Genomic DNA, 19,370 nt, shown 5'->3' with positions numbered 1-19,370 from the left:
CTCCACTGCACCCTCTCTAATCCAGGCAGAGTCCTGGTCAATCTCCTCTGCACCCTCTCTAATCCAGGCAGCATCCTGGTCAATCTCCTCTGCACCCTCTCTAATCCAGGCAGTGTCCTTGTCAATCTCCTCTGCACCCTCTCTAATCCAGACAGCATCCTGGTCAATCTCCTCTGCACCCTCTCTAATCCAGGCAGTGTCCTTGTCAATCTCCTCTGCACCCTCTCTAATCCAGGCAGCATCCTGGTCAATCTCCTCTGCACCCTCTCTAATCCAGGCAGCATCCTGGTCAATCTCCTCTGCACCCTCTCTAATCCAGGCAGCATCCTGATCAATCTCCTCTAAACCCTCTCTAATCCAGGCAGCATCCTGGTCAATCTCCTCTGCACCCTCTCTAATCCAGGCAGCATCCTGGTCAATCTCCTCTGCACCCTCTCTAATCCAGGCAGCATCCTGGTCAATCTCCTCTGCACCCTCTCTAATCCAGGCAGCATCTTGGTCAATCTTTTCTGCACCCTCTCTAATCCAGGCAGAGTCCTGGTCAATCTCCTCTGCACCCTCTCTAATCCAGGCAGCATCCTGGTCAATCTCCTCTGCACCCTCTCTAATCCAGGCAGCGTCCTGGTCAATCTCCTCTGCACCCTCTCCAATCCAGACAGCATCCTGGTCAATCTCCTCTGCACCCTCTCTAATCCAGGCAGTGTCCTTGTCAATCTCCTCTGCACCCTCTCTAATCCAGGCAGCATCCTGGTCAATCTCCTCTGCACCCTCTCTAATCCAGGCAGCATCCTGGTCAATCTCCTCTGCACCCTCTCTAATCCAGGCAGCATCCTGATCAATCTCCTCTAAACCCTCTCTAATCCAGGCAGCATCCTGGTCAATCTCCTCTGCACCCTCTCTAATCCAGGCAGCATCCTGGTCAATCTCCTCTGCACCCTCTCTAATCCAGGCAGCATCCTGGTCAATCTCCTCTGCACCCTCTCTAATCCAGGCAGCATCTTGGTCAATCTTTTCTGCACCCTCTCTAATCCAGGCAGAGTCCTGGTCAATCTCCTCTGCACCCTCTCTAATCCAGGCAGCATCCTGGTCAATCTCCTCTGCACCCTCTCTAATCCAGGCAGCGTCCTGGTCAATCTCCTCTGCACCCTCTCCAATCCAGACAGCATCCTGGTCAATCTCCTCTGCACCCTCTCCAATCCAGACAGCATCCTGGTCAATCTCCTCTGCACCCTCTCTAATCCAGGCAGCATCCTGGTCAATCTCCTCTGCACCCTCTCTAATCCAGGCAGCATCCTGGTCAATCTCCTCTGCACCCTCTCTAATCCAGGCAGCATCCTGGTGAATCTCCTCTGCACCCTCTCTAATCCAGACAGCGTTCTGGTGAATCTCCTCTGCACCCTCTCTAATCCAGGCAGCGTTCTGGTGAATCTTCTCTGCACCCTCTCTAATCCAGGCAGCATCCTGGTCAATCTCCTCTGCACCCTCTCTAATCCAGGCAGCGTCCTGGTCAATCTCCTCTGTACCCTCTCTAATACAGGCAGCGTCCTGGTCAATCTCCTCTGCACCCTCTCTAATCCAGGCAGCATCCTGGTCAATCTCCTCTGCACCATCTCTAATCCAGGCAGCATCCTGGTCAATCTCCACTGCACCCTCTCTAATCCAGGCAGAGTCCTGGTCAATCTCCTCTGCACCCTCTCTAATCCAGGCAGCATCCTGGTCAATCTCCTCTGCACCCTCTCTAATCCAGGCAGCGTCCTGGTCAATCTCCTCTGCACCCTCTCTAATCCAGGCAGCATCCTGGTCAATCTCCTCTGCACCATCTCTAATCCAGGCAGCATCCTGGTCAATCTCCTCTGCACCCTCTCTAATCCAGGCAGCGTCCTGGTCAATCTCCTCTGCACCCTCTCTAATCCAGGCAGCATCCTGGTCAATCTTCTCTGCACCCTCTCTAATCCAGGCAGCATCCTGGTCAATCTCCTCTGCACCCTCTCTAATCCAGGCAGTGTCCTTGTCAATCTCCTCTGCACCCTCTCTAATCCAGGCAGCATCCTGGTCAATCTCCTCTGTACCCTCTCTAATCCAGGCAGCGTCCTGGTCAATCTCCTCTGCAGCCTCTCTAAACCAGGCAGCATCCTGGTCAATCTCCTCTGCACCCTCTCTAATCCAGGCAGCATCCTGATCAATCTCCTCTAAACCCTCTCTAATCCAGGCAGCATCCTGGTCAATCTCCTCTGCACCCTCTCTAATCCAGGCAGCATCCTGGTCAATCTCCTCTGCTCACTCTCTAATCCAGACAGCATCCTGGTCAATCTCCTCTGCTCACTCTCTAATCCAGGCAGTGTCCTTGTCAATCTCCTCTGCACCCTCTCTAATCCAGGCAGCATCCTGGTCAATCTCCTCTGCACCCTCTCTAATCCAGGCAGCATCCTGGTCAATCTCCTCTGCACCCTCTCTAATCCAGGCAGCATCCTGATCAATCTCCTCTAAACCCTCTCTAATCCAGGCAGCATCCTGGTCAATCTCCTCTGCACCCTCTCTAATCCAGGCAGCATCCTGGTCAATCTCCTCTGCTCACTCTCTAATCCAGACAGCATCCTGGTCAATCTCCTCTGCACCCTCTCTAATCCAGGCAGCATCCTGGTCAATCTCCTCTGCACCCTCTCTAATCCAGGCAGCATCCTGATCAATCTCCTCTAAACCCTCTCTAATCCAGGCAGCATCCTGGTCAATCTCCTCTGCACCCTCTCTAATCCAGGCAGCATCCTGGTCAATCTCCTCTGCACCCTCTCTAATCCAGGCAGTGTCCTTGTCAATCTCCTCTGCACCCTCTCTAATCCAGACAGCATCCTGGTCAATCTCCTCTGCTCACTCTCTAATCCAGGCAGTGTCCTTGTCAATCTCCTCTGCACCCTCTCTAATCCAGGCAGCATCCTGGTCAATCTCCTCTGCACCCTCTCTAATCCAGGCAGCATCCTGGTCAATCTCTTCTGCACCCTCTCTAATCCAGGCAGCATCCTGATCAATCTCCTCTAAACCCTCTCTAATCCAGGCAGCATCCTGGTCAATCTCCTCTGCACCCTCTCTAATCCAGGCAGCATCCTGGTCAATCTCCTCTGCACCCTCTCTAATCCAGGCAGCATCCTGGTCAATCTCCTCTGCACCCTCTCTAATCCAGGCAGCATCTTGGTCAATCTTTTCTGCACCCTCTCTAATCCAGGCAGAGTCCTGGTCAATCTCCTCTGCACCCTCTCTAATCCAGGCAGCATCCTGGTCAATCTCCTCTGCACCCTCTCTAATCCAGGCAGCGTCCTGGTCAATCTCCTCTGCACCCTCTCCAATCCAGACAGCATCCTGGTCAATCTCCTCTGCACCCTCTCTAATCCAGGCAGTGTCCTTGTCAATCTCCTCTGCACCCTCTCTAATCCAGGCAGCATCCTGGTCAATCTCCTCTGCACCCTCTCTAATCCAGGCAGCATCCTGGTCAATCTCCTCTGCACCCTCTCTAATCCAGGCAGCATCCTGATCAATCTCCTCTAAACCCTCTCTAATCCAGGCAGCATCCTGGTCAATCTCCTCTGCACCCTCTCTAATCCAGGCAGCATCCTGGTCAATCTCCTCTGCACCCTCTCTAATCCAGGCAGCATCCTGGTCAATCTCCTCTGCACCCTCTCTAATCCAGGCAGCATCTTGGTCAATCTTTTCTGCACCCTCTCTAATCCAGGCAGAGTCCTGGTCAATCTCCTCTGCACCCTCTCTAATCCAGGCAGCATCCTGGTCAATCTCCTCTGCACCCTCTCTAATCCAGGCAGCGTCCTGGTCAATCTCCTCTGCACCCTCTCCAATCCAGACAGCATCCTGGTCAATCTCCTCTGCACCCTCTCTAATCCAGGCAGCATCCTGGTCAATCTCCTCTGCACCCTCTCTAATCCAGGCAGCATCCTGGTCAATCTCCTCTGCACCCTCTCTAATCCAGGCAGCATCCTGGTGAATCTCCTCTGCACCCTCTCTAATCCAGACAGCGTTCTGGTGAATCTCCTCTGCACCCTCTCTAATCCAGGCAGCGTTCTGGTGAATCTTCTCTGCACCCTCTCTAATCCAGGCAGCATCCTGGTCAATCTCCTCTGCACCCTCTCTAATCCAGGCAGCATCCTGGTCAATCTCCTCTGTACCCTCTCTAATACAGGCAGCGTCCTGGTCAATCTCCTCTGCACCCTCTCTAATCCAGGCAGCATCCTGGTCAATCTCCTCTGCACCATCTCTAATCCAGGCAGCATCCTGGTCAATCTCCACTGCACCCTCTCTAATCCAGGCAGAGTCCTGGTCAATCTCCTCTGCACCCTCTCTAATCCAGGCAGCATCCTGGTCAATCTCCTCTGCACCCTCTCTAATCCAGGCAGTGTCCTTGTCAATCTCCTCTGCACCCTCTCTAATCCAGACAGCATCCTGGTCAATCTCCTCTGCACCCTCTCTAATCCAGGCAGTGTCCTTGTCAATCTCCTCTGCACCCTCTCTAATCCAGGCAGCATCCTGGTCAATCTCCTCTGCACCCTCTCTAATCCAGGCAGCATCCTGGTCAATCTCCTCTGCACCCTCTCTAATCCAGGCAGCATCCTGATCAATCTCCTCTAAACCCTCTCTAATCCAGGCAGCATCCTGGTCAATCTCCTCTGCACCCTCTCTAATCCAGGCAGCATCCTGGTCAATCTCCTCTGCACCCTCTCTAATCCAGGCAGCATCCTGGTCAATCTCCTCTGCACCCTCTCTAATCCAGGCAGCATCTTGGTCAATCTTTTCTGCACCCTCTCTAATCCAGGCAGAGTCCTGGTCAATCTCCTCTGCACCCTCTCTAATCCAGGCAGCATCCTGGTCAATCTCCTCTGCACCCTCTCTAATCCAGGCAGCGTCCTGGTCAATCTCCTCTGCACCCTCTCCAATCCAGACAGCATCCTGGTCAATCTCCTCTGCACCCTCTCTAATCCAGGCAGTGTCCTTGTCAATCTCCTCTGCACCCTCTCTAATCCAGGCAGCATCCTGGTCAATCTCCTCTGCACCCTCTCTAATCCAGGCAGCATCCTGGTCAATCTCCTCTGCACCCTCTCTAATCCAGGCAGCATCCTGATCAATCTCCTCTAAACCCTCTCTAATCCAGGCAGCATCCTGGTCAATCTCCTCTGCACCCTCTCTAATCCAGGCAGCATCCTGGTCAATCTCCTCTGCACCCTCTCTAATCCAGGCAGCATCCTGGTCAATCTCCTCTGCACCCTCTCTAATCCAGGCAGCATCTTGGTCAATCTTTTCTGCACCCTCTCTAATCCAGGCAGAGTCCTGGTCAATCTCCTCTGCACCCTCTCTAATCCAGGCAGCATCCTGGTCAATCTCCTCTGCACCCTCTCTAATCCAGGCAGCGTCCTGGTCAATCTCCTCTGCACCCTCTCCAATCCAGACAGCATCCTGGTCAATCTCCTCTGCACCCTCTCTAATCCAGGCAGCATCCTGGTCAATCTCCTCTGCACCCTCTCTAATCCAGGCAGCATCCTGGTCAATCTCCTCTGCACCCTCTCTAATCCAGGCAGCATCCTGGTGAATCTCCTCTGCACCCTCTCTAATCCAGACAGCGTTCTGGTGAATCTCCTCTGCACCCTCTCTAATCCAGGCAGCGTTCTGGTGAATCTTCTCTGCACCCTCTCTAATCCAGGCAGCATCCTGGTCAATCTCCTCTGCACCCTCTCTAATCCAGGCAGCATCCTGGTCAATCTCCTCTGTACCCTCTCTAATACAGGCAGCGTCCTGGTCAATCTCCTCTGCACCCTCTCTAATCCAGGCAGCATCCTGGTCAATCTCCACTGCACCCTCTCTAATCCAGGCAGAGTCCTGGTCAATCTCCTCTGCGCCCTCTCTAATCCAGGCAGCATCCTGGTCAATCTCCTCTGCACCCTCTCTAATCCAGGCAGCGTCCTGGTCAATCTCCTCTGCACCCTCTCTAATCCAGGCAGCATCCTGGTCAATCTCCTCTGCACCATCTCTAATCCAGGCAGCATCCTGGTCAATCTCCTCTGCACCCTCTCTAATCCAGGCAGCGTCCTGGTCAATCTCCTCTGCACCCTCTCTAATCCAGGCAGCGTCCTGGTCAATCTCCTGTGCACCCTCTCTAATCCAGGCAGCATCCTGGTCAATCTCCTCTGCACCCTCTCTAATCCAGGCAGCATCCTGGTCGATCTCCTCTGCACCCTCTCTAATCCAGGCAGCATCCTGGTCAATCTCCTCTGCACCCTCTCTAATCCAGGCAGCATCCTGGTCAATCTCCTCTGTACCCTCTCTAATCCAGGCAGCATCCTGGTCAATCTCCTCTGCACCCTCTCTAATCCAGGCAGCATCCTGGTCAATCTCCTCTGCACCCTCTCTAATCCAGGCAGCATCCTGGTCAATCTCCTCTGTACCCTCTCTAATCCAGGCAGCATCCTGGTCAATCTCCTCTGCACCCTCTCTAATCCAGACAGCATCCTGGTGAATCTCCTCTGCACCCTCTCTAATCCAGACAGCGTTCTGGTGAATCTCCTCTGCACCCTCTCTAATCCAGGCAGCGTTCTGGTGAATCTTCTCTGCACCCTCTCTAATCCAGGCAGCATCCTGGTCAATCTCCTCTGCACCCTCTCTAATCCAGGCAGCATCCTGGTCAATCTCCTCTGTACCCTCTCTAATACAGGCAGCGTCCTGGTCAATCTCCTCTGCACCCTCTCTAATCCAGGCAGCATCCTGGTCAATCTCCTCTGCACCATCTCTAATCCAGGCAGCATCCTGGTCAATCTCCACTGCACCCTCTCTAATCCAGGCAGAGTCCTGGTCAATCTCCTCTGCACCCTCTCTAATCCAGGCAGCATCCTGGTCAATCTCCTCTGCACCCTCTCTAATCCAGGCAGCGTCCTGGTCAATCTCCTCTGCACCCTCTCTAATCCAGGCAGCATCCTGGTCAATCTCCTCTGCACCATCTCTAATCCAGGCAGCATCCTGGTCAATCTCCTCTGCACCCTCTCTAATCCAGGCAGCGTCCTGGTCAATCTCCTCTGCACCCTCGGGGGGTGGGGCGGAGACGGCAGGCGGGGGGGGGAATCGGAGACAGTGGGGGGTGTCACAGACATCGAGGGGCGACGGAAGGAGGCACGGGATCAGAAATCCACCTACCGGAGGGGATCAGGAACGTGTAACCCTGCTTGAGTTCGATGCGCTGACACTTCTCCACCTTGTCTCCCAGGAAGATGTCTCCCTGCTTGCCGGACAGCACCCAGCTCTCGTAGATCTCCAGGTTCAGAGGGGTGGGGGGTATGAGCCAGAAGATCTGTGTAGGAGGAGGAGGAATGGAGGGTGGGGACACAACAACAGCGACGTCAGAGCGGGGGAGGCACAGCTGGCGGGGAGGAGGGGACGGGGAGGGTTAGGGTTAGGGTTGAACTCACCTTGCCCCCTCTGTGGATGTGATACCACACCGAGGTGCCTCCGAAATCGATGTGGAAGTCTGTGTAACAGCCTCGCACGCTCATCAGGCAGTACCTGTCCGAGAGGGAAGACACACACGGGCCGTGGGCAATCCTCGCTCAACCGAGTATTTCCTATCCATTACCCTGATGCCGTCACAGCCGCCCGTCCATGTTTGCCCCATCTCTCTCTATAATCTCTCCGTGTCCCTGTCCGAGTGTCGTTAATGTACCCGCCTCGACCACTTCCTCCGGCAGCTCCTTCCACAGACGGACCACCCGTATCCCTCTAAACCTTTCCAATCCGTGTCCCTGTCCGAGTGTTGTTAATGTACCTGCCTCGACCACTTCCTCCGGCAGCTCCTTCCACAGACGGACCACCCGTATCCCTCTAAACCTTTCCAATCCGTGTCCCTGTCCGAGTGTTGTTAATGTACCTGCCTCGACCACTTCCTCCGGCAGCTCCTTCCACAGACGGACCACCCGTATCCCTCTAAACCTTTCCTATCCGTGTCCCTGTCCGAGTGTCGTTAATGTACCTGCCTCGACCACTTCCTCCGGCAGCTCCTTCCACAGACGGACCACCCGTATCCCTCTAAACCTTTCCTATCCGTGTCCCTGTCCGAGTGTCGTTAATGTACCTGCCTCGACCACTTCCCCCGGCAGCTCCTTCCACAGACGGACCACCCGTATCCCTCTGAACCTTTCCTATCCGTGTCCCTGCCCGAGTGTCGTTAATGTACCCGACTCGACCACTTCCTCCGGCAGCTCCTTCCACAGACGGACCACCCGTATCCCTCTAAACCTTTCCTATCCATGTCCCTGTCCGAGTGTCGTTAATGTACCTGCCTCGACCACTTCCTCCGGCAGCTCCTTCCACAGACGGACTACCCGTATCCCTCTGAACCTTTCCTCTCCGTGTCCCTGTCCGAGTGTCGTTAATGTACCTGCCTCGACCACTTCCTCTGGCAGTTCCTTCCACAGACGGACCACCCGTATCCCTCTAAACCTTTCCTATCCGTGTCTCTGTCCGAGTGTCGTTAATGTACCTGCCTCGACCACTTCCTCCGGCAGCTCCTTCCACCTACGGACCACCCGTATCCCTCTAAACCTTTCCTATCCGTGTCTCTGTCCGAGTGTCGTTAATGTACCTGCATCGACCACTTCCTCCGGCAGCTCCTTCCACAGACGGACCACACGTATCCCTCTAAACCTTTCCTCTCCGTGTCCCTGTCCGAGTGTAGTTAATGTACCTGCCTCGACCACTTCCTCCGGCAGCTCCTTCCACCTACGGACCACCCGTATCCCTCTAAACCTTTCCTATCCGTGTCTCTGTCCGAGTGTCGTTAATGTACCTGCCTCGACCACTTCCTCCGGCAGCTCCTTCCACAGACGGACCACCCGTATCCCTCTAAACCTTTCCTCTCCGTGTCCCTGTCCGAGTGTCGTTAATGTACCTGCCTCGACCACTTCCTCTGGCAGTTCCTTCCACAGACGGACCACCCGTATCCCTCTAAACCTTTCCTATCCGTGTCCCTGTCCGAGTGTCGTTAATGTACCTGCCTCGACCACTTCCTCTGGCAGCTCTTCCCACAGACGGACCACCCGTATCCCTCTGAACCTTTCCTCTCCGTGTCCCTGTCCGAGAGTCGTTAATGTACCTGCCTCGACCACTTCCTCTGGCAGTTCCTTCCACAGACGGACCACCCGTATCCCTCTAAACCTTTCCTATCCATGTCTCTGTCCGAGTGTCGTTAATGTACCTGCCTCGACCACTTCCTCCGGCAGCTCCTTCCACCTACGGACCACCCGTATCCCTCTAAACCTTTCCTATCCGTGTCTCTGTCCGAGTGTCGTTAATGTACCTGCCTCGACCACTTCCTCCGGCAGCTCCTTCCACAGACGGACCACCCGTATCCCTCTAAACCTTTCCTCTCCGTGTCCCTGTCCGAGTGTAGTTAATGTAACTGCCTCGACCACTTTGGCAGCTCTTCCCACAGACGGACCACCCGTATCCCTCTAAACCTTTCCTATCCGTGTCCCTGTCCGAGTGTCGTTAATGTACCCTCCTCTCTGCCCCCTCCAGCCGCCCCCTGGCCTCTGGCCTCCCTTCTGTAGACGCCGTCTCCTGCCTGTCTGGGGCCAGCCGGGACCCGATCCGCCGGTGTCTGGAAGCGGCTGCCCCAAGCCCGGCCCCGCGCCCCGCTCCGGGGAGGTTCCGGTACACGGCCGGGATCCTGCTGCCCCTCTGCCGGGGGCCAGAGGGAAATCCCTCGATCCTCCTCACCCTCCGCTCCGCACGGCTCTCAGGAAAGCACCAGGGAGACGTCAGGTGTGTGTGAAGGGCGGGCAGGCGGGGGCGGGAACAGGGGCAACCCTGCTGAGGTGTGAGGGCACAGACACACAGAGTCCACAGTCAAACTGAGACACGGGTACTGATAGGCACGAGTTCCTGACAAACACACACACGCACTCACACACACCTCGAGCATTTCCTCCGGCAGCTCCTTCCACAGATGGACCAACCTCGGGTCCCCTATTAAACCTCGTTCCCCCCCTCTCACCTTAAACCCGAGCCCTCCGGATCTTGATTCCCGACCCTGGGGGAAAGGACTGTGCACGTCCCCCCTCGTGATCACCCGCGACTCACTTGCGAACTTTGGGGTATTTCATCTCGATGATGGCGTTGGTGGAGTCCGTCTGTCTCTCCTTCAGATGACGGGGCCAGATATTGTCCACCCAGTCCACCAGGTCAACCTGGGTGGGGGGAGAGAGCGCGGCAGTCGGCACAGGGAGAGAGAAAGGGGGGGCAATGGGGTAGAGTTGGCAAAGGGAGAGAGAGAGAGGGCGAGGGGGAGAGTTGGCACAAGGAGAGAGAGAGAGCGGCCGAGGGGGAGAGTTGGCACAGGGAGAGAGAGAGTGGGGCGATGGGGGAGAGTCGACACGGGGAGAGAGAGAGGCGGCAATGGGGGAGAGTCGGCACAGGGAGAGAGAGAGGGCAAGGGTGAGAGTTGGCACAGGGAGAGAGGGGGTGATGTGGGATAGTTGGCACGGAGAGAGAGGGAGAGGGGAGAGTTGGCACAGCGACAGAAAGAGAGGGGTCAATGGGGAGAGTTGGCACAGGGAGAGAGAGAGGGCGAGGGTGAGAGTTGGCACAGGGAGAGAGGGGGGTGATGGGGGAAAGTCGGCACAGGGAGAGAGGGGGTGATGGGGGATAGTCGGCACAGGGAGAGAGGGGGTGATGGGGGAGAGTCGACACAGGGAGAGAGGGGGTGATGGGGGAGAGTTGGCACTGCGACAGAAAGAGAGGGGTCAATGGGGGAGAGTCTGCACGGGGAGCGGGGGGGGGCGATGGGGAGGGTTGGCACAGGGAGAGAGAGAGGGCGAGGCTGCGAATTGGCATCGGGAGAGGGGGGTGCGATGGGGGAGCGTTGGCACAGGGAGAGAGAGGGGGGGTGATGGGTGAGAGTCGACACAGGGAGAGGGGGGGCGATGGGGGAGAGTCGGCACAGGGAGAGAGAGGGGGGGTGATGGGTGAGAGTCGACACAGGGAGAGAGGGGGGTGATGGGGGAGAGTCGGCACAGGGAGAGGGGGGGTGATGGGGGAGAGTCGGCACAGGGAGAGAGAGAGGGCGAGGGTGAGATTTGGCACAGGGAGAGAGGGGGTGATGGGGGAGAGTCGACACGGAGAGAGGGGGTGATGGGGGAAAGTCGGCACAGGGAGAGAGAGGGTGATGGGAGAGAGAGGGTGATGGGGGATAGTCGGCACAGGGAGAGAGAGGGAGAGGGGGAGAGTTGGCACAGCGACAGAAAGAGAGGGGTCAATGGGGGAGAGTCTGCACGGGGAGCAGGGGAGGCGATGGGGGAGAGTCCGCACTGGGATAGAGAGGGGGCAATGGGGAGGGTTGGCACAGGGAGAGAGAGAGAGGGCGAGGGTGCGAGTTGGCACGGGGAGAGGGGGGTGCGATGGGGGAGCGTTGGCACAGGGGGGGTGATAGGGGAGAGTCGACACAGGGAGAGAGAGAGGGGGCGATGGGGGAGAGCCGGCACGGGGAGAGAGAGAGGGGGCGATGGGGGAAGAGTTGGCAGGGAGAGATAGGGGGGTGATGGCGACAGTTGGCACGGGGAGAGAGAGAGGGGGCGATGGGGGAGAGCCGGCACGGGGAGAGAGAGAGAGGGGGCGATGGGGGAGAGTTGGCGGGGAGAGATATGGGGGTGATGGGGACAGTCGGCACAGGGAGAGAGAGGGGGGGCGATGGGTGAGAGTCCGCAATGGGATAGAGAGGGGGCAATGGGGAGAGTTGGCACAGGGAGAGAGAGAGGGCGAGGGTGAGAGTTGGCACAGGGAGAGAGGGGGTGATGGGGGAAAGTCGGCACAGGGAGAGAGGGAGAGGGGGAGAGTTGGCACAGCGACAGAAAGAGAGGGGTCAATGGGGAGAGTTGGCACAGGGAGAGAGAGAGTAGAGGGGGCGATGGGGGAGAGTCGACATGGGAGAGAGAGAGGGGGCAATGGGGGAGAGTCGTCACAGGGAGAGAGAGAGGGCAAGGGTGAGAGTTGGCACAGGGAGAGAGGGGGTGATGTGGGAGAGTTGGCACAGGGAGAGATAGAGGGGGCGTGGGATAGTTGGCACGGAGAGAGAGGGAGAGGGGGAGAGTTGGCACAGCGACAGAAAGAGAGGGGTCAATGGGGAGAGTTGGCACAGGGAGAGAGAGAGTGGGGCGATGGGGGAGAGTCGACACGGGGAGAGAGAGAGGGGGCAATGGGGGAGAGTCGGCACAGGGAGAGAGAGAGAGGGCAAGGGTGAGAGTTGGCACAGGGAGAGAGGGGGTGATGTGGGAGAGTTGGCACAGGGAGGAGATAGAGGGGGGCGTGGGATAGTTGGCACGGAGAGAGAGGGAGAGGGGGAGAGTTGGCACAGCGACAGAAAGAGAGGTGTCAATGGGGAGAGTTGGCACAGGGAGAGAGAGAGGGCGAGGGTGAGAGTTGGCACAGGGAGAGAGGGGGTGATGGGGGAAAGTCGGCACAGGGAGAGAGGGGGTGATGGGGGAGAGTTGGCACTGCGACAGAAAGAGAGGGGTCAATGGGGGAGAGTCTGCACGGGGAGCGGGGGGGGGCGATGGGGAGGGTTGGCACAGGGAGAGAGAGAGAGGGCGAGGCTGCGAATTGGCACGGGGAGAGGGGGGTGCGATGGGGGAGCGTTGGCACAGGGAGAGAGGGGGGGTGATGGGGGATAGTCGACACAGGGAGAGAGAGTGGGGCGATGTGGGAGAGTCGGCACGGGGAGAGAGAGAGGGCGAGGGGGAGAGTTGGCACAGGGAAATAGAGGGGCCGACTGGGGAGATTCGGCACGGGGAGAGAGAGAAGGGGGCGATGGGGAAGTCGGCACGGGGAGAGAGGGGGGGCGATAGGGGAGAGTCGACACAGGGAGAGAGAGGGGGGGTGATGGGGAGAGAGAAGGGGGTCGATAGGGGAGAGTCGACACAGGGAGAGAGAGAGGGGGTTGATGGGGGAGAGTTGGCACGGGGAGAGGGATGGCAACTGGGGAGATTCAGCACGGGGAGAGAGGGGGGCGATGGGAGAGAGTCGGCACGGGGATAGAGAGTGGGGGCGATAGGGGCGAGTCGACACAGGGAGAGAGAGGGGGGTGATGGGGGAGAGTTGGCACGGGGATAGAGAGAGAGGGGGCGATAGGGGAGAGTCGACACAGGGAGAGAGAGGGTGATGGGGGAAAGTCGGCACAGGGAGAGAGAGGGTGATGGGAGAGAGAGGGTGATGGGGGATAGTCGGCACAGGGAGAGAGAGGGAGAGGGGGAGAGTTGGCACAGGGAGAGAGGGGGTGATGGGGGAAAGTCGGCACAGGGAGAGAGGGGGTGATGGGGGATAGTCGGCACAGGGAGAGAGGGGGTGATGGGGGAGAGTTGGCACTGCGACAGAAAGAGAGGGGTCAATGGGGGAGAGTCTGCACGGGGAGCGGGGGGGGCGATGGGGAGGGTTGGCACAGGGAGAGAGAGAGGGCGAGGCTGCGAATTGGCATCGGGAGAGGGGGGTGCGATGGGGGAGCGTTGGCACAGGGAGAGAGAGGGGGGGTGATGGGTGAGAGTCGACACAGGGAGAGGGGGGGCGATGGGGGAGAGTCGGCACAGGGAGAGAGAGGGGGGGTGATGGGTGAGAGTCGACACAGGGAGAGAGGGGGGGTGATGGGGGAGAGTCGACACGGAGAGAGGGGGTGATGGGGGAAAGTCGGCACAGGGAGAGAGAGGGTGATGGGAGAGAGAGGGTGATGGGGGATAGTCGGCACAGGGAGAGAGAGGGAGAGGGGGAGAGTTGGCACAGCGACAGAAAGAGAGGGGTCAATGGGGGAGAGTCTGCACGGGGAGCAGGGGAGGCGATGGGGGAGAGTCCGCACTGGGATAGAGAGGGGGCAATGGGGAGGGTTGGCACAGGGAGAGAGAGAGAGGGCGAGGGTGCGAGTTGGCACGGGGAGAGGGGGGTGCGATGGGGGAGCGTTGGCACAGGGTGAGAGAGGGGGGGTGATAGGGGAGAGTCGACACAGGGAGAGAGAGAGGGGGCGATGGGGGAGAGCCGGCACGGGGAGAGAGAGAGGGGGCGATGGGGGAAGAGTTGGCAGGGAGAGATAGGGGGGTGATGGCGACAGTTGGCACGGGGAGAGAGAGAGGGGGCGATGGGGGAGAGCCGGCACGGGGAGAGAGAGAGGGGGCGATGGGGGAGAGTTGGTGGGGAGAGATATGGGGGTGATGGGGACAGTCGGCACAGGGAGAGAGAGGGGGGGCGATGGGTGAGAGTCCGCAATGGGATAGAGAGGGGGCAATGGGGAGAGTTGGCACAGGGAGAGAGAGAGGGCGAGGGTGAGAGTTGGCACAGGGAGAGAGGGGGTGATGGGGGAAAGTCGGCACAGGGAGAGAGGGAGAGGGGGAGAGTTGGCACAGCGACAGAAAGAGAGGGGTCAATGGGGAGAGTTGGCACAGGGAGAGAGAGAGTGGGGCGATGGGGGAGAGTCGACATGGGGAGAGAGAGAGGGGGCAATGGGGGAGAGTCGTCACAGGGAGAGAGAGAGGGCAAGGGTGAGAGTTGGCACAGGGAGAGAGGGGGTGATGTGGGAGAGTTGGCACAGGGAGAGATAGAGGGGGCGTGGGATAGTTGGCACGGAGAGAGAGGGAGAGGGGGAGAGTTGGCACAGCGACAGAAAGAGAGGGGTCAATGGGGAGAGTTGGCACAGGGAGAGAGAGAGTGGGGCGATGGGGGAGAGTCGACACGGGGAGAGAGAGAGGGGGCAATGGGGGAGAGTCGGCACAGGGAGAGAGAGAGGGCAAGGGTGAGAGTTGGCACAGGGAGAGAGGGGGTGATGTGGGAGAGTTGGCACAGGGAGAGATAGAGGGGGCGTGGGATAGTTGGCACGGAGAGAGAGGGAGAGGGGGAGAGTTGGCACAGCGACAGAAAGAGAGGGGTCAATGGGGAGAGTTGGCACAGGGAGAGAGAGAGTGGGGCGATGGGGGAGAGTCGACACGGGGAGAGAGAGAGGGGGCAATGGGGGAGAGTCGGCACAGGGAGAGAGAGAGGGCAAGGGTGAGAGTTGGCACAGGGAGAGAGGGGGTGATGTGGGAGAGTTGGCACAGGGAGAGATAGAGGGGGCGTGGGATAGTTGGCACGGAGAGAGAGGGAGAGGGGGAGAGTTGGCACAGCGACAGAAAGAGAGGGGTCAATGGGGAGAGTTGGCACAGGGAGAGAGAGAGTGGGGCGATGGGGGAGAGTCGACACGGGGAGAGAGAGAGGGGGCAATGGGGGAGAGTCGGCACAGGGAGAGAGAGAGGGCAAGGGTGAGAGTTGGCACAGGGAGAGAGGGGGTGATGTGGGAGAGTTGGCACAGGGAGAGAGAGAGGGCGAGGGTGAGAGTTGGCACAGGGAGAGAGAGAGGGCGAGGGTGAGAGTTGGCACAGGGAGAGAGGGGGTGATGGGGGAAAGTCGGCACAGGGAGAGAGGGGGGTGATGGGGGAGAGTTGGCACTGCGACAGAAAGAGAGGGGTCAATGGGGGAGAGTCTGCACGGGGAGCGGGGGGGGCGATGGGGAGGGTTGGCACAGGGAGAGAGAGAGAGGGCGAGGCTGCGAATTGGCACGGGGAGAGGGGGGTGCGATGGGGGAGCGTTGGCACAGGGAGAGAGGGGGGGTGATGGGGGATAGTCGACACAGGGAGAGAGAGTGGGGCGATGTGGGAGAGTCGGCACGGGGAGAGAGAGAGGGCGAGGGGGAGAGTTGGCACAGGGAAATAGAGGGGCCGACTGGGGAGATTCGGCACGGGGAGAGAGAGAAGGGGGCGATGGGGAAGTCGGCACGGGGAGAGAGGGGGGGCGATAGGGGAGAGTCGACACAGGGAGAGAGAGGGGGGGTGATGGGGAGAGAGAAGGGGGTCGATAGGGGAGAGTCGACACAGGGAGAGAGAGAGGGGGGTGATGGGGGAGAGTTGGCACGGGGAGAGGGATGGCGACTGGGGAGATTCAGCACGGGGAGAGAGGGGGGCGATGGGAGAGAGTCGGCACGGGGATAGAGAGTGGGGGCGATAGGGGAGAGTCGACACAGGGAGAGAGAGAGGGGGGTGATGGGGGAGAGTTGGCACAGGGAGAGGGGGGCGACTGGTTAGATTCAGCACGGGGAGAGAGGGGGGGGCGATGGGGGAGAGTCGACACGGGGATAGAGAGTGGGGGCGATAGGGGCGAGTCGACACAGGGAGAGAGAGGGGGGTGATGGGGGAGAGTTGGCACGGGGATAGAGAGAGAGGGGGCGATAGGGGAGAGTCGACACAGGGAGAGAGAGGGGGGTGATTGGGAGAGTTGGCACGGGGATAGAGAGAGAGGGGGCGATGGGGGAGAGTTGGCACGGGGAGAGGGGGGCGACTGGGGACAGTCGGCACGGAGCGAAATGGGGGGCGACAGGGGAGAGTCGACACAGGGAGAGAGAGAGGGGGGCGATGGGGGAGAGTCGGCACGGGGAGAGAGAGAGGGGGGGTGATGGGGGACAGTCGGCACAGGGAGAGGGGGGGGGCGATGGGTGAGAGTCCGCAATGGGATAGAGAGGGGGGCAATGGGGAGAGTTGGCACAGGGAGAGAGGGTGAGGGTGAGAGTTGGCACAGGGAGAGAGGGGGTGATGGGGGAAAGTCGGCACAGGGAGAGAGGGAGAGGGGGAGAGTTGGCACAGCGACAGAAAGAGAGGGGTCAATGGGGAGAGTTGGCACAGGGAGAGAGAGAGTGGGGCGATGGGGGAGAGTCGACACGGGGAGAGAGAGGGGGCAATGGGGGAGAGTCGGCACAGGGAGAGAGAGAGGGCAAGGGTGAGAGTTGGCACAGGGAGAGAGGGGGTGATGGGGGAAAGTCGGCACAGGGAGAGAGGGGGTGATGTGGGAGAGTTGGCACAGGGAGAGATAGAGGGGGCGTGGGATAGTTGGCACGGAGAGAGAGGGAGAGGGGGAGAGTTGGCACAGCGACAGAAAGAGAGGGGTCAATGGGGAGAGTTGGCACAGGGAGAGAGAGAGTGGGGCGATGGGGGAGAGTCCGCACTGGGATAGAGAGGGGTCAATGGGGACAGTCGGCACAGGGAGAGAGGGGGGGGGGCGATGGGTGAGAGTCCGCAATGGGATAGAGAGGGGGCAATGGGGAGAGTTGGCACAGGGAGAGAGAGAGGGTGAGGGTGAGAGTTGGCACAGGGAGAGAGGGGGTGATGGGGGAAAGTCGGCACAGGGAGAGAGGGAGAGGGGGAGAGTTGGCACAGCGACAGAAAGAGAGGGGTCAATGGGGAGAGTTGGCACAGGGAGAGAGAGAGCGGGGCGATGGGGGAGAGTCCGCACTGGGATAGAGAGGGGTCAATGGGAAGAGTTGGCACAGGGAGAGAGAGAGGGCAAGGGTGAGAGTTGGCACAGGGAGAGAGGGGGTGATGGGGGAAAGTCGGCACAGGGAGAGAGGGGGTGATGGGGGAGAGTTGGCACTGCGACAGAAAGAGAGGGGTCAATGGGGGAGAGTCTGCACGGGGAGCGGGGGGGGCGATGGGGAGGGTTGGCACAGGGAGAGAGAGAGAGGGCGAGGCTGCGAATTGGCACGGGGAGAGGGGGGTGCGATGGGGGAGCGTTGGCACAGGGAGAGAGGGGGGGGTGATGGGGGACAGTCGACACAGGGAGAGAGGGGGTGATGGGGGACAGTCGACACAGGGAGAGAGGGGGTGATGGGGGAGAGTCGGCACAGGGAGAGAGAGGGGGGGTGATGGGTGAGAGTCGACACAGGGAGATGGGGGGGTGATGGGGGATAGTCGGCACAGGGAGAGAGAGTGGGGCGATGCGGGAGAGTCGGCACAGGGAGAGAGAGTGGGGCGATGCGGGAGAGAGGGGGTGATGGGGGACAGTCGACACAGGGAGAGAGGGGGGGTGATGGGGGACAGTCGACACAGGGAGAGAGGGGGGGTGATGGGGGACAGTCGACACAGGGAGAGAGAGGGGGTGATGGGGACAGTCGACACAGGGAGAGAGGGGGGGTGATGGGGGACAGTCGACACAGGGAGAGGGGGGGTGATGGGGGACAGTCGACACAGGGAGAGAGGGGGGGTGATGGGGGACAGTCGACACAGGGAGAGGGGGGGTGATGGGGGAGAGTCGGCACAGGGAGAGAGAGTGGGGGTGATGGGTGAGAGTCGACACAGGGAGATGGGGGGTGATGGGGGATAGTCGGCACAGGGAGAGAGAGTGGGGCGATGCGGGAGAGAGGGGGTGATGGGGGACAGTCGACACAGGGAGAGAGGGGGGGTGATGGGGGACAGTCGACACAGGGAGAGAGGGGGTGATGGGGGACAGTCGACACAGGGAGAGAGGGGGTGATGGGGGAGAGTCGGCACAGGGAGAGAGAGGGGGGGTGATGGGTGAGAGTCGACACAGGGAGATGGGGGGTGATGGGGGATAGTCGGCACAGGGAGAGAGAGTGGGGCGATGCGGGAGAGAGGGGGTGATGGGGGACAGTCGACACAGGGAGAGAGGGGGGGTGATGGGGGACAGTCGACACAGGGAGATGGGGGGTGATGGGGGATAGTCGGCACAGGGAGAGAGAGTGGGGCGATGCGGGAGAGAGGGGGTGATGGGGGACAGTCGACACAGGGAGAGAGGGGGGGTGATGGGGGACAGTCGACACAGGGAGAGAGGGGGTGATGGGGGAGAGTCGGCACAGGGAGAGAGAGTGGGGCGATGGGGGAGAGTCGGCACAGGGAGAGAGAGTGGGGCGATGAGGGAGAGGGAGACGGACAGCGCTGGAGACTGACGAATTCTCACCGTGGCAGGCCTCTGCACGATGTTCTCCAGCTTGGTGTGGCTGAACTCGAGGCTGATGACGTTGTACAGCTTCTCCCGCTCTTCAGCCGGCGTCTCGTAGTACTTCACCCACTGCGCCATCGTCATCTCGATTCCCTTCTGCGTGTTGACGTCCATCACATCAACAAGACGCCGGCTCCCTGGCAACGAGGACAGACAGAGTTAAGGTCTGCTTCGAGGGGCCAGGAACCGGGCAGGGAACGAACTGGGGCGGGCCAGGGTCAAGAAGATGAGCGACTGGCGGGACGGTGATGAGTGACAGAAGGAGGGTGGGGAGGGACGGTGATGAGAGACAGGAGGGTGGGGAGGGACGGTGATGAGTGACAGGAGGAGGGTGGGGAGTGACGGTGATGAGTGACAGGAGGAGGGCGAGGAGGGACGGTGATGAGTGACAGGAGGAGGGCGAGGAGGGACGGTGATGAGTGACAGGAGGAGGGTGGGGGGTGGTGATGAGTGACAGGAGGAGGGCGAGGAGGGACGGTGATGAGTGACAGGAGGAGGGTGGGGAGGGACGGTGATGAGTGACAGGAGGAGGGTGGGGAGGG

At 59.6% G+C, this 19,370-nt stretch overlaps 1 protein-coding gene across 1 annotated transcript in view; it reads right to left on the bottom strand.

The window, feature by feature from the left end:
* LOC132387173 (lysine-specific demethylase 2B-like) overlaps nucleotides 1-18,984 on the bottom strand; it is a 64,005-nt gene extending 45,021 nt beyond the window's left edge. The window contains exons 1-4 of the mRNA XM_059959520.1: nucleotides 18,787-18,984; nucleotides 10,120-10,226; nucleotides 7,452-7,545; nucleotides 7,180-7,333 (exon numbers count right to left, since the gene is read on the bottom strand). Coding sequence (XP_059815503.1) covers nucleotides 7,180-7,333; nucleotides 7,452-7,545; nucleotides 10,120-10,226; nucleotides 18,787-18,942 — 511 coding nt within the window. The 5' untranslated portion in view covers nucleotides 18,943-18,984. The remainder of the gene's footprint in view (nucleotides 1-7,179; nucleotides 7,334-7,451; nucleotides 7,546-10,119; nucleotides 10,227-18,786) is intronic.
* Between the last annotated feature and the right edge of the window lie 386 nt (nucleotides 18,985-19,370).

This window comes from Hypanus sabinus, unplaced genomic scaffold, assembly GCF_030144855.1.
Source record: "Hypanus sabinus isolate sHypSab1 unplaced genomic scaffold, sHypSab1.hap1 scaffold_1591, whole genome shotgun sequence".
NCBI classification, from domain to species: domain Eukaryota; kingdom Metazoa; phylum Chordata; class Chondrichthyes; order Myliobatiformes; family Dasyatidae; genus Hypanus; species Hypanus sabinus.
This window is presented reverse-complemented; position numbering and strand designations above follow the sequence as displayed.